Source organism: Momordica charantia, assembly GCF_013281855.1.
Source record: "Momordica charantia cultivar OHB3-1 chromosome 1 unlocalized genomic scaffold, Mcharantia_2.0 BLBB01000001.1, whole genome shotgun sequence".
Taxonomy (NCBI): domain Eukaryota; kingdom Viridiplantae; phylum Streptophyta; class Magnoliopsida; order Cucurbitales; family Cucurbitaceae; genus Momordica; species Momordica charantia.
Window position 1 is genome coordinate 17,963,656 of NW_028275157.1, and position 15,113 is coordinate 17,978,768.

At 33.7% G+C, this 15,113-nt stretch overlaps 1 protein-coding gene across 5 annotated transcripts; it reads right to left on the minus strand.

The window, feature by feature from the left end:
* Nucleotides 1–1,350: 1,350 nt before the first annotated feature.
* Nucleotides 1,351–8,330, minus strand: LOC111005538 (uncharacterized). Of its 5 annotated transcripts, XR_015790339.1 has the most exons (5): nucleotides 8,128–8,330; nucleotides 5,359–7,201; nucleotides 2,878–4,806; nucleotides 2,346–2,457; nucleotides 1,351–1,818 (listed from the first exon to the last, which is right to left on the minus strand). XR_015790339.1 is itself a non-coding variant. In XM_022277056.2 (4 exons), the coding sequence occupies exons 1-4, from the start codon at nucleotides 8,172–8,174 to the stop codon at nucleotides 1,810–1,812; spliced, it is 3,828 nt and encodes a 1,275-aa protein (XP_022132748.2). In that variant the 5' UTR covers nucleotides 8,175–8,330; the 3' UTR covers nucleotides 1,351–1,809. The 5 variants fall into 5 exon arrangements, 4 of the variants coding, with proteins under 4 accessions (XP_022132748.2, XP_087979211.1, XP_022132750.2 ...); XM_022277056.2 differs by lacking the exon at nucleotides 2,346–2,457; XM_088123085.1 differs by lacking the exon at nucleotides 1,351–1,818 and having other exon boundaries at nucleotides 1,839–2,457.
* Nucleotides 8,331–15,113: the final 6,783 nt, after the last annotated feature.

Genomic DNA, 15,113 nt, shown 5'->3' on the forward strand with positions numbered 1-15,113 from the left:
AGTGTAACCTATGAGGTATTAATATTTGTTTTTTTTATACAACATGTGAGGGTGGTAGATGAAACTCACAAACTCTTGGTTGGTTGGAGATATATGTCAATTACTATCTAGATATGCTCACTTTGACTATAAAGTATTAATATTTGTGATTTTAGGATCAATATATATATCATTATGTATATTAATAATTTAACGTAATCCAACTTTCTTGATAATAACGTTTTTGTTTATTTGTACTTATTGAAATTTATTTTGGAAAACTAATTGAAAATTAAAATAAAATTTCTCAAGCTATAGGATTATTTTGAAGTTGTTTGTTTGTTTTTCTTTTTTTTTTTCTTTCATATAGCCCTATAGCTAAATGAAAAGCTATTTGGTTGATTGTTTTATCTTTTAAATTATTTCCTCTTATTTTGTTTTAAAGATGGCATGTGTTTCCAGAATAATTAAAGTTATTCTTACTTTCAAAATTATGGTTTGTGAAGAATAATATCTCAAATGCACATAAATTCTTATAAACTTTATATACACGAAAACTCTATTCTCAACGTTTTTGGTGAAAAGTAAACCTTATTGTCTCAAATACATGGGCCAGCAAATAAAAGGACAAAAGACAAACAATTCCCTTTTTTCCTCTTTCAAATACTTTTCTCCTATTTTTTTCAGTTTCAAAATTACAAAATATGTAAGGAACTAATTGACTAGAATAGAAATTAAGTCAAATTTTGTCCACAATGAACTAGTTAGATCAAAACTAATTGGGAGAGAGACATAGGGTTCAGATTCTATTTTCCTCTTCCATTAAATAAAAAAAGAAAAAGAAAAAGTCTCTGGTCCCAAATTAACTCTTTTTTTTTTTTTTAAGAAAAATATTTGGTTGAGAATGAAATGAAAGTGAGAAGTGATGCCAAAAGCTAAAGCAAGCACATTATCAAAGCATTTATACATATGCTGTAATTGTAAAAGAGAGCAAAAAGCAAACTCCTATGTCTCTCTTTTGTATTTCAAGTACATCAAATAATTCCCCACATATATTTATATATTTACATGCCCATGGGCCTCGCAGATACATGACCACTGTGGTCTAATTGCATTGAAAGAACTACTGCATGTCCGGTGGAGGTTGGATGTTCGAATCCTTGTTTGTCATTTAAAAAAAATTGAAGAATATATTAAACACGATTCTAAAAATTTAGGGATTAAATTTGTAATTTAACCATAATTTCGACAGGGGCGAAGGAGACATGTATCCTTTTACAAGTTGACCCTTGAGAATCTAGAATGGGATGGCAGCTAGTAATCTCCTCCCCCAGTGACATGCATGAAATGAATGATACGAAAGAACAGAAATACACACAAAATGGAAGGTTGTACTTTTATCATAGAAAGTAACGTTTCATTATTGCCACACATGAATCCCTTGAAGAAACTCAGGGAAGTTAAAGATACCCATCATGGGCCCAGGCCCTGCCCATGGGCTGGCTGTAAATGTGGTCCAATGGACCACTTTTAAATGGGCCCACCCAGAAAACCCAGATTGAAGAACAAAGCTAATTTCGCAGAAAAGGAAGGCTGGATTTGTAGTTGCTGGGTTGGCACAGTCACTTTCGTTGGGTCTCTCAGACTCAGGCAACCTGATCAAAAATGGCCCCTTCAAGTTTCTTTTTTCCATTCAAATTCAGAGAGTAAATGCAGTGCAAAAGGGATTGGCTTTATTTTCTCCATCGACACCTCCTTTTGAGGGCCATCTCCTTCCCTCTCTCGTCGCTGTCGCTTCGTCAATGGAGATTCAACCCCTGTTACTATTCATCATTTAACCTATTTTCGACATAAAGGTCATGAGTCTCCCACATATTATTGTATATTAAAAAAAATTTCAAAACCTATCTAAGGTGAAAATTGATATAACTTACCAAATTTAAGACTAAAAAATAAATCTCCAATTTACATTCAAACTTTAGAAAGTTCACTTTCTTCTGTTACTCTAAAAAGAGAGGGAAAAAAAAAAAAGAAAGAGAGAATTATAGCTTACATGGAAGTTAAAAATCAACATACACTCATTACTCAACCTAAATATTTTGAGTTTTAACATCAATTTCTGTTGTACATTGACCTATTCCAACTGCATTTTACTTTTTACCCCTAGCAAAATGTCATTCTATCCTGACCAAGAAAGTTATCCTAATTATCAGTCTATTGATTTCTCGTGTTTTACAATATTGAACATAGAATGACTTCAATAAGATATAACCCCAATATCAAATTGAATGATCAATCTAAACATAACTTAATTGATCTAAACATAATTGATTAAGTCATATAAAGATAATAAGTCAAATCTACACCTCTACAACATGTCGTTGTACTCAATCAAATTTCACGATTATCTCTTCTTCCAAAGTCAATGCAATTCCATTGCAGTAATGCAACCACCATACATTGATTTCTCGAGTGTTACTACAATCACAACTAATGGTTAGTGCAAAAGTTCAACCGACGACAATCATCAAATGGCTTTAAGTGATACTAAAATTTATTTGTTATTTGACCTTTGACCCAAGTGCTCATGATGAAGGTTTCTTCATTAGTTTAATTATTCGTTCAAATGAACTCTAAAGTAAAGACATATTAAACTAGAATATGTCAAGTATTCCTGCATATATTGGCCACTCTCGATCCTACAGAATATGTCAATATCCCCATCCAAACTGAAAATTCTCCAACCCCTGTGAGAGATTTGTCATCCTGGGTTTTGTTTAGAAAAACTGAAAAGGAAATGGCCAAGAAAATTAAATTTAAAAAAGCCACGGAAAATTTGGACTTTTTCTTTTGGTATTTAATTGATTAAACTTGACGATACTGATAAAAAGAACTTACAGACATTGGGTGGGACTTTGCGACGAGAGTTTGAGGACTCGTTTCAAAAAAGCTATCAGAGTCCTTTTCTATGGTACTGGGGATCATGGAAGGGACATCTTTTGATTTATTAATCAAATGAAGTCCTGAGAAGTGATCACCCCAGATATCATATTTGTATTTATCTTGAATCCCAGACTTACCATCCTCTTCTAAACAAGCTTTCTGGTTGAAGATTTTAGAACCAGGAGCTCGAGCATGTGGAGCAATTTTGGATGTCGAAGCAACCAGAGGAGAGCATATGACATTTGGTGCAGGCCTCCCAGCAGAAGGAAAAGTGGCAGAAGGCAGCAAAACAGGTTTACTGTAATTCTTTTTCAATTCCAAAGGAGCCTCTTTGGGAGATGAAACCAAGCTGTCAGTGCAGTTCTTTGCAGTAACTTCAGGTTTCGATGTGTTCGTAACAGTAGGTTTGGATGTTTGCATCTTGTGACATTGGGTATCGTCTACCACCCGAGCAAACAGATTAGTTGCCTCTATGGATTGGTTCACATCGGGAGACAAAGGCCATGTACGTTTTGGTGTACCAGATGCTGTGGGTGACAACGGAGATGAAGGCGTAGAATTACCACTTTGACTACTGGAAACTTCAAATAGACCAGCTAACTTCATACCACCTCCCTTTTTCTTCTTTCGCCGCCTCCCCCTATCCCTCTCCTTTCCAGTTTTCACAGTGAGGTAATTTGGTTGAGATGCTTGAACAGCATCAGAATCCTCTATTGCTAGAGATTTTGACTGCAGAGAGGCTTGTGGTGCTCCTTCCTCTTCAAAAACAGACCAAACATCTGAGAATTTACTGCTTTTCTCACCATGACGCACTGAACAAGGTTGCTCAGTACTCCTTGGAGAACTAGAGATGAAATCGATACCATACTTGCCCGAGAAATCCAGAAAGCTGAAAGATATCATGTGTGGCAAAATCCAACAGAAGAACAGAAGCATTAGAGAAGCAACTAGGAGAACAGCGAAAGATAATTTCTTCAATCGTGTCCACAACACTGATTTTCTGCAATTATTGAGCATATAGAAGGGGAGACTTGCCTTCATGGGTATTACAAGTATACCAGTAGCCAAGGCCAGTTCAAGATCTCTATAAACCACAGCTGCGGAAAGATCAGTCTGGTATGATATCACAAGTTTCTTCGACTCTCCAGGTTCAAGGACAAAATCATTACAATTGTGTACTAAGAAACCATCTAATGCACATTCTGCACCAGAGATTTTTATTTTCTTGAACTCTAAAGGCAAGTCGCCAGTGTTCTTGGCATAGAACTCTTTAGACAATGGCAATGTACAAGTATGGCTGATCTCTTCCATACGGACTGATCTTTCTGAAGGGGAGATATTGAGCAAAATTGGGGATTCAAGCTCAAACTCTATACTGATAACAGGTTTTGAACCCTCGAGAAAAAGCAGAGAAGATGAACCCCCGTATCCTCTCAACGACAGCCACTCTACCCCAGATAGATTATTTCTTATCAAAACTGAACTTCTCCAGTGACATCGACCAGAAGGGTAAAAGACTACTGGTCCCAAAAGCACATCCTCAAAAGGATGAACATAGGCCTCCGTAACTGCACCCTCTGATAGTGAAAATCCATGCTTCTTCGGCATAGTAAAGTCGTTGTGAATTAAGCCACCGGATGGTAGGTGGATAAGTCCCTCACGATCTCTGCATTCGTCAACCATTTCACCTGAATTAATGATTAGCTGCATTACAACTGGCCACTTGCTTGGATTTTTCACAGTGATCCACTTAGTCCAATGACTTCCAACCTCGACCATGGGAAAAAATACCTCGTGTTCATCAAGCACAGACATGGATCTTCTGGTCCCCATAGAAATCCAATTTTCAAGCACCAATTCATCTGCTTCTGCTCTCTCCATGGCCTTCAAATTCACAGAAACATCTAGGTCATTTTGCATATCACAGAATGAGGTGCTAATTATGCAAGTATATAGAATCAATACATGAACATGTAAAAAGGGGATAGAAAGGGAGGCAGGAAAGGACAATATCTCAAGCAGTCACGTTCACAAGTCACAAAAACAACAATAATGCTTGAAAAGGTTCAAACATATAATCCTAATCCAAGTATCATTTGTCATCAAGATCAAAGTCCTTAGGAACTGCAAAACCCAGCATGATCAATCCAAAAGCAAGTAATATGAGAATATGAGTGTGAAAATAATTAGAGAAGATAGGTGTTTGTAATAAAGTATGTTCCGCCAATCTATATATACAAAAAAATGTAAGAGCAAACAAAACTACATAAGTAAATAGTGCAGTTATAGCAGCAATTATGCTCTTAGATAAGCATGAGAAATGCATACTTGTAAAAAACAAATATTGTCCTTAAATGAGAGACAACAAAAACTCATGATATGCAAATTACAATATTGGTTAAAATAAATAAATAAATAAAAGAAACAACAGTATACCTTGATCTCTGACTGTAACCGCACATGATTGCCCAGAGACTCTATTCTCACATTACCAGACATGAAGCGTTCAGATAGCTTTCCATTTCCCATGAAAGAGTACTTCCAGTATTCTGAACATAAAAGGAATATATCCTCGCAAGGAACTTCAATATGGGAACTACTTGACTCATTAGTCAAGACAAGTAATTTACATTTACTATACATATTGAAAATTTCAGGTGAAGACTTGTGGAAGTGAGCATGTCGTGTATTACAGGTAACCAGAGCAACTTGTGTGGCAGTTCCAGGGAAAAGTAGCAAGCCTTCCAAGCTTTTAAACTCGAAAACCTTGCTTTCAGCCACTTCAATGATCTTAAGAACACTAAGCATGTGAGAAGCAATGTTCTTCAGGGCAACAGCAACAAAAACATTTCCATGGTACAGTAAAGGCTCAAAAGATGCAAATACAGACCCTTTATGATCATCATGGGTTGATCCCCCTTCAAGTTCAGCTTCAAGAGGCACCACAATTACATCAGGCTTATCCTGTGAAGGCCTTGATAACTGCAGCCAAAATGTGCCAATGATTGTCCCACCATATTTGAATGACAAGTCCACTTCTATAATAGTTTCATTGCTGTGAGGATCTATCTTCCACTGTTTGTAGGGCTTCATAGACAACAGTGGTGAGCCTATCTGACCATGTTGGATAACCAAGCCATCTTTCACAATTGGTAACTTTGGTTCATCAAATACCTGATATCTTTCTACTCTACAAACTGCTTCTGCATGGTAGTATTCATCCTCTTTAAAAACTGATATCCATCCTGTTAATTCCTCAACATAGAGAACATCATCGAAGGGATTGAATAAAGACAAATTTTTAGTCAATCTCCCACTTGAGTGTACATTTAGGCTTAACGACGGCTGGATTCCATAAGGTGACTGAATGGCAAAGCCTTTAGCCGATACCAAAAAACCACCAAAACTTGTTTGCAAAATCAGATGGGCAGAGGACGAGCCCAAATATTTTGGGAAGAAAACAAAGTAAATAGAAACAGCTTCACCAGGTCCTAAAAGAGCCTCACTAAAATTGCAAGAATAGAACTGTGAGTCAGTGCTGAATGGTTCGTAGATATGTAGAATACTTTGGTTGCATGTATTCGTCACGGTTATTGAAGCTAAAGAAGGTAAGTATAAAAATTCCTGCTTCCAATCCAACTCAGTTGGACTAATATCTACATCGGGAGATATAGAACTCTCTGAAAAATCTGAATTCATGACATCAATATTTTTCTTTTTCGTAGAACTTGGGATTTTATGATTAAGTGGATCCCCTCTACACGTAGAAAGATCAAATTTACTAGTGCTATCAAATTGTTGTATGGAAGACAATTCATTAACACCCTGTCTTGAGTTTAAAGAGCATGAAATTATCCCACCTTCAAATAATTCAAACATACCATAATCTGATAACTGGCTTTTGTTTGCAGCCAATTTGTCATCTTGAGTCGATCCAATGGAGGATGTACCGTCAAACTGATCCAAAGAAACCTCTACATCTATCCCTTTTTCATTCGACGAAAAGTCAGGTAGCGTTGAAGGAAAGCAAAATAAACGACTGTCAGTACAAACACTTTCAAAACTTAAGCACGCCGTTGGATGACTGCCCAATCTAATGACTGCTGGAAATGCGTCATGGATGCCCTCAGGATTATTCATGTAATACCCAGCGTCTTCATTTGACACTGATTGAAGCTCAGAAATGAAGCATGGTTCACATGAAGCATGATAAACGAAAGTACAAAACAGAACAAGGATAGAAATAATTGCCCTGGCCAAGTCTGGATGAAACAGTCCCCTGAGTAAACCAAAAGGGTATAATCAAGTCATTTGCAAAATTTTGCTCAGACTAACACACGCAAAAAGTGCAGGGAAGTTTAACAAAACACAAAAACCAGACATTATAAATTGAAAAGCTACAATGAGACGCTTTTTCATTTCTTTATTTTTTCATCAATTATTTCCTCCCGCCATTCACTCTCATCAGTCAGACGATGCCATGTAGACCAGCTGCTTGCGAACATAGAGGAGAGCATAAAAAATAGTAAAAAGGAAAAATGTCTATGTATGTCCAAGATTACCGCTTTAGAACATGATAATTATCAATATCCAACCGCAGTTACAATGACTGATAAAATCCCATCACACCTGATTTTTCTGCTACAAGTTAGACACAGAGTATATTTTTAAAAATGTCCAAATACAACAAAAAGTGATTTAAAAGTGGCTCAGTAGATTCCGAATAACATGGAGACCGTTCTTACCGGAACCACGAATAGATTAAACTTCAAATAAAATTAGCATACGTTTTTAAGAAATTAATAGACCCAAAAATCAATTAACAGTAGCAGAAATAGGAAGCCGTTAAAATTAAACAATCGGAGCCAAACCCACCAAGCCAACCTATTACCCGAACCATCTTTTAAGCTCGGAGTAACTTCAGATGAAAAATCCCGACACAAAACGATTAAACTCGACAAAAGAAGGCAATCGCACAGCAACAGCTTCAGCAAAATGGATACGAAGTTGCAAGAAAAAAAATTTTAAAAATATGAAGAACCAGAAAAGGAAAAGAAATCTAATGATAAGTGAACAATCTATTTTCTTTCCATTTTCTGGGAACATGGAAAGCAAAGTAGGTGGATGAAGAGGAAAGATAGAAGAGAAAGTAGAAGTAGAAGAAGAAGAGTGAGGTTAAAGAGATGATGAAATGCGAAAGTTTACCGGGTAGATAAGATTGGAGCTCTGATATTTAGGGCTCTGAACTCCATGTAGAAGCACAGAGAAATACCATCTGAGTTCCGATGGACGGAACTTTCCGTTTTTAGGGTTTAGGTTTGGGTTTCTGCTCACAAGTACGCACAGACAGCTGATAAACAGCAATCGAATGGCTCCCGGCGAAAACTGGAAAGGCCAAAAACAAAACCAACGAAAAGTGGCCTAAAGGTGAAAAATAGCCTTTGTCGCTTTGAAATTACCGAAACACCCCCGTTGCGCCGCCCGATGATTCACGGCGTCGCGCCGTCTAACTTCTATGGCTGGCTAATTTGGACTTGGACGACTTGGACTGGACCGGACGCTCTTTTTTACGTATTGGAATTTTGAATTTTGATTTCCAGATATTTTACCCAAAAAAAAAAAGGAAATTTGTTGGGACTTTAATTTAATTCATTCCAGTTTCATAAAACTAATTTTGGGAAAATTACGAACATACCATATTTTAGAAAATTAATTATTGATTAGAGGGATTAGCTCCATTAATCATACAAGTACAAGCCTAGGCAAAGTTGAGGAGTGAGCCTCAACACTCTACCATTCTAATAAAACTGAAAAAAAATATATATATCAAAATATTCTATCAAATCGAATCGAAAACTTTCAAATATGATATTGAGTTGGAAGCTTAGCTAGTATCTCTTTTCTTTGTAAGCACAAAATTTTTTAATCAAATTATTCGTCTATGTAAGTTAGTAAGGATTCGAACTCATTATCTTTGATCGAAAAGAGATACTTTAACCAATTAAGTTATGTTACGTTCAAATTAACAATTTATCTTATTTATATAATCTAACTTAAAATTTAGTTATTTTATTAAATTCATTTAAATGCTTATCTTTTTCTCTCATTTAGAATTTGATTGATTGTCAATTTTCAATATTCGCATGGCCCGAAAGGGAAGTATCGCAAAGGAAGGCATCAGCTTTACATCTACCCTCTCGTTTGCAATCTTCCAACTTTCTTCCAATATCTTTTTAAAAAATCCCCAAGAATTTAATTGAATTGACAACTCAAACCATAATATTTTTTATAAATCACATTGGAAGATAGTGTGGCTATTTGATTATTCGTGGTCTCAATAAGCCAAAAAATAATGTTTACCTTTGTTTGCCTCTAATGAGGTAAGTAAAACAAGTTTATACACTTGACTATTTGTTTAAAAATTAGTATCGAATGAAACTATTGATTTAAAAAAAAAAACGGTCAATACTAAAATGGACTAACTTTTTGTTACAAAATCCATTATTTTGGCGAAACCGGTAGAAATGAAATTGATAAAACTTATTGAGATTTGAATAGACATGCTATCCTAATTGTTGATGTCGAATTTAGGCTCCTTCTGATTCTACCAAATTCGCATTAAATGAAGAAACGAGAATGAACATGGATCCTGCAAAACCAATAGCACTGAACACTTACATGGTGCTAGCCACATAAGCTTTAACGATACTTAAGTCAATATTGGATATAGCCGAGTTGGAAAGAGGCTTTATCGGAGTTTTCGATCGATGGCTGAGTCGTAGTTGGTGCTTGACCAGAGTTAGCCTTGGTCGATTCGTGTCGTTCAACCTCTGTGTGTCGGGTTATGGCCTCCCTACTTGGCTTTGTATATCGAGGCCCTTTTCACTTTCAGTCAATTTAGTTCTTTTGTCTTTTCGTTGGACTTCATTTGATATGCCTATAACACTAGTTATAGCTATACTTTATGAATTGAATTGATTACTACAATACGAATTATCAAACCTAACTCAATTTAATTGATTCGGACTTGTACCTTTGGTATGAAAGGGACGGTAAAGTCTATGAATCCTTACCATCAAGTTCAACAAGCAAGAAAAAGCTTTCAAATGAGAAAAATTGAATGCGGGTGAATTAAGTAGATAAATTTGAGACTAGAAGGTGTTAGAATATGTGAACTGGATGATCTTTTTTCCTTGAATGGTATATAGGTTAATTTTATACTCAATTTGAAATTCTCCAATAAAAGTAAATTAGTATTAAATTCTCTGGTGAGAAATATCAAAATCCTTGCATTGCAAAACACACATGAGAATTTCTTTTTCAATACAACCTTAGTCATCAATTCTAGCTCTCTCTCAATTTTCATATATCTTAATTTCACACTAGCTAGGCACTAAGCTTGGGCTTGGAGAAATATAACAATATAATGTAACCAAATTGGACTCATAAATTGAGAGTTTGGACTTGGAGTTGGAGGGTTTGCCACTGCCAATTGCGGGGAAAGCTTAAAACTTGGAGAACCCATCAAAAAATAGCGTAGAGTTTTTTTCTTTTCTAAAAATGGTTGAGGCTAAAAGACCATTTTATCCTTAGTTCCATAAAATTATGTAAGGGTTGTTTTTCAAAATCTGAAAATTTGAGAATTATATATTACTGTTTCATTAATTATGAATTGACTTTTGTGTGTTGCAGAAAGCACATGGAATGTGACGACGCATTTGGCTCGTTGTTGTCTTCAAATTTTTCCACCAATATGGAAATCGATTTGTAATAAATACGCCGTGACGAACCAAGGGTAGTTTCGGGAATCTAGAGACACTATTCAGATCAAACTCCCTGCTACACGTATACCCCAGTCGCTTCGATGTGGACACGAACACGACAAGTGGGAAAAAGATCCCAACAAAGGACCCTCAATTCTGAATTTTTTGGAAAGATCAATTTCATCCGCTTTGACATAAATGTTCCACTAAATTACAAAATATATATACATATATAACTTTGCTTTTCACCATGGTTAGTATTTTGAACAGAAGGTCTAAGTGATAGAATTTAAAACAATGTGACCATTAAAATAGAAGTTTATTAGGAGCAATTACCTAACACTTCAGTAGATTCGACATTTGACATTGTTTGATAATATGATTAATCTCATGGAAAAACTGCTTAATCCTACAATAATTCATATCGGGAAGTCTATTAGAATTAATTCTTAAAGTATATGGCTATTACGAAATTTGAATTCATCTCCTCTCAATTCATCCTAGTCTATTTGGACCAATAAACCACTCATAATGGTTACCTAAATGGATTTATAATAGTTTGTTCTAAAATGTCAAAAAACAACCCAATCAAATATCTCTCATAACTTAGGGGATTGCTTGTCATTGCAAAACCATAAAAATCCAAACTTATTTAAAAAAATACTTTATTTCATTATTTTGTTCTTAAATAGAAACTCTAGGGTCAAATATTTAACCACAATATTAGTGATTAGCAATGCAATTAGTAATATGAGTTCAGCTCAACGAGAGTTGATACATGCCTCCTGCTCTTAAAGTTGGAAATTCCAAGTCTAATACTCTAATCTTTTGTACTTAAAAAAAAGTCCAAATTTTAGATTTTAAACTCTAAAATGTATAATTACATTTAAAATATAAAAATTATAATAAATATATTATTTCATGTTATAAATTTATTTCACTCGTCTATCTAAAAGAAATGGATAAAGTATCAATTTCTAAACACATAACTGTTGTTTTAAATTGAATTTCTTGTTTTCTTATTTCGGTTCAAATTGGGGTAGAGATTTTTTTTCTCCCCTGAAAGAAAAAAAACAGAGACCTTTTTTTTTTTTTTTATATAATAATATGTTGGACGTCACCGAATATTCATTCGTAAAATAATTGATCGTCCATGAAGTGGGACCAGCTAGTATCCACCACTTTTCTCGTTAACTTTGTGAGCAGAGCACGAGCAACTTTGACAAAGATGGCAAATTCCCTACGGAAGTGCAATATATAATGTTATTTTCTTAATATAAATTGAGTATTCTACAAGGGGTTTCTCTCTTTTCTTTTCTTCTTTTAATGTGTAAAGAAAAAAGAAATTAAAAATGTTAACTGGAGTATTTGATATATACACAGTAGAATAAAGATATTATAAAATAAATATTCCATCAATTGAATTATGTTAGTATTTTTATGTATAAAAAGTTGGTTTATTTTCCTAATTATTACAAATATATATATATATATATATATATTTTTAAATAATCTTAATTAGAATTTTTATTGGAAAAATGCGAGAGTAGGATTTCGATGGGTGCCCCTCCGTGCACAATCTAGGGAGAGCGATAGGCGGAACGGTGGAATAACGCCTTCGCCTAACGAGGAATCGAAGAAACGGAAAACGTTAAACGACGGCACGACAGCTTGGCGGCGGTGTCACAATCCCCTAGATTCCGTGTCCACTTGTCCGAATCGTAGTCACCTGTCCTAAAAGCCAAGAAGCGCTCACGACCGTTGGATTTAATTCGATGTTCGCAAGGTCAGAAAAATGGGTACGCGACAGGCGGGTCCCAAGGGCCTTGTATTTAATGTATCGGACGACTAAGATTGATCTGGGCCCCACGCTCGACAGCGTAAGAGTAAGGCGGAGTACATGGTCCTTTGCTTCATCAGCTGTGGGTCCCATCTTCCCCACCTCCTTCTTCCCTTTTTTACTCTTTTTTTTCCTTCTTTTCCTATTTTCTTCTTTAATATATATATTTTTTAAAATGTACTAAAAAAAAAAACTTTGAATAGTTATCAAATTTATACAAACTTTAATGTAATTGTTTGTACCAATACATATTTATGCAACCAATAAACTTTATTCGGATCTAGGTAGAAGATAATTTTTTTTTGACGGAGCTGGAAGATAAACTTAAATCTTATCACTATCATTTTTTAAATAATTTTCTTCACACTTAAACGAATTTTCAATTATTAGTAATGGATTGGCCAACCAGCTACTTAAAACTAATTGATTAAACATAAGATGGGCTATGCATAAGTCTGACATAAAATTGTCCCTAAGGGGGGCTTTGGTCATTGCATTACTTTTTATTATTAGAAAAAAGATACGATTATTGTATTACTAATAATTGAAATTTATCATTAAAGTTTTTCAATCATAAACTATTCTAAGAAAAAAAAACTGACTTGAAGTACTAATGTCAAAAATTTTCTTAATTATCTTAGGTGGCAATTAACATATGATGAAAACAATTATAAATAGAGATGAATATATGTATTTTTAATAATCATAAATTTTGAGATGAAGTTGATACAAATATATTATGTTTATTTTTTAACTCGATCTTTACCCTATATAATTAAATAACTTATATCTTATTAATAATTAATTATATTTTAATTCAAACTATCTATGTCCCTTTTTTCTTTGAAGATTATATATGTCTTTTTTTTATATAGTAAAATAGAAATCAAACAATATTTTGATTCATAGTTTAGTTAAAAAAAACCCACCTATTCTTAAAAGCAAAAAAATTCAGGGAGTGAATCAATATCTTCAGCCATAAAATTAAAAACAGAAATGTTCATAGATCAAAATAAATGGGATAAAATTTTAGATTTAACTACGAGTAAAAAATATATATAATTTTAGTCGAGGGGGAGTAAAATTTAATTCTAAAATAATTATAAACATCAAAGATCAGCAAACATAAAATTTTTATATTTATTTACTTTTGTTGTTGGATTATCATTATTTTTAGATGTTTCAAAGTCCTAGGTTTAATTTTTAGATAGAAAAAGATTTGATTTGTGGAAATTAAAAAGAAGAAGTTATATTTGGCCCTATACTACCTTTTTAGTGTACTTCTAACTTGATAGGACATTAAAGAAATTAAAACAAAGGACAATGGAGTCGACGCTCTTCTAGATATATCCATGCAACCTAATGCTCATAAAGTGTCCCATTCACTTTGCGAGAGGAGTGCCACTAAAATATATATTTTATGTTAGATTAAAATATTATTTTGGTTTATGTACTTATCATCTTGGTTTATTTAGTGTTTGTATTTTAAAAATGTTTATTTTGATCTTTATATTTTTAACTTTGATTCATTTTAGTCTCTGTATTTTGAAAATTTTCATTTTTGTTTCTGTACTTTTAAAAAAGTGATCATTTTTAGTTCCTCTTTGTAAAATTTAATACAAATTTTACACGTAACGAAAACTCTTTAGTATGAAGTAATGTTTATATTTTAAGAAATATATTAATTGAAAATGAACCAAAGTTAGACTAGTATTTTAACGTTTATGTTATTATTTTTATTTAATTATATATAGGCTAGGATTCAAATATACGACTGTTTAATTTAGTGACAAAATATTTAGTTACTATTTAACATTTTTAGTCACATTAATTCATTACTATACATCAAATCAGTAAGATGGATTTAATTATTAAAATACGCATTATTCGCAATTTTCTTTACATAATATTACAAAATGAAAAGATAAGTTGACAACGCTAATTAATTAGAATTTTTTACAAATTCGAACCTGGCAACAATCACAGTAAATTTGATGAGTTGAATTGTGTTTATAATTTTTTTGGGCAGAAATTTTAATAAGTATATTGTTGTATTCAAGTTTTTGGTACACCTCTCACTAGCCATGTATAATTGTTGTGCGTTTTTTTGGATGATGATCAAGCAATTTTAATTATTAATCGCGAACACGGACACATAGTTTAGAGATAATTAGTATTTACTCTTTGTCTTGAAGTTCGAGGTTCAAACTATATGACTATACCTCTTATTCGTTGTACTAAAAAATAAAATTCTAATTGTCAATCCATATAATAAGTTTCACTTTTACAATAATTTTCTCATATACTATAAACAACAATATAATATCATAAACTATATTTTCACTCCAAAAAAGAATATATTTTCAGTCCTTTCAAACGAGGACCTAATTTCTTTAAGAAAGATTTACAAATTAAAATAATGTGTGTTTTTTGGAGACGTTTTAAGAAGTTAGAATCGGTTGGGAGATGCAAAAACATGAGCCATGAGGGTCGAGCCCAACGGCCTGCAAGGTGCAATGATCTGAGAGAGTTTGGTTTGCTTACTCAGATCCAGAGAGACAGAGCTGGTTGGAGGTAAATCCTTAGTC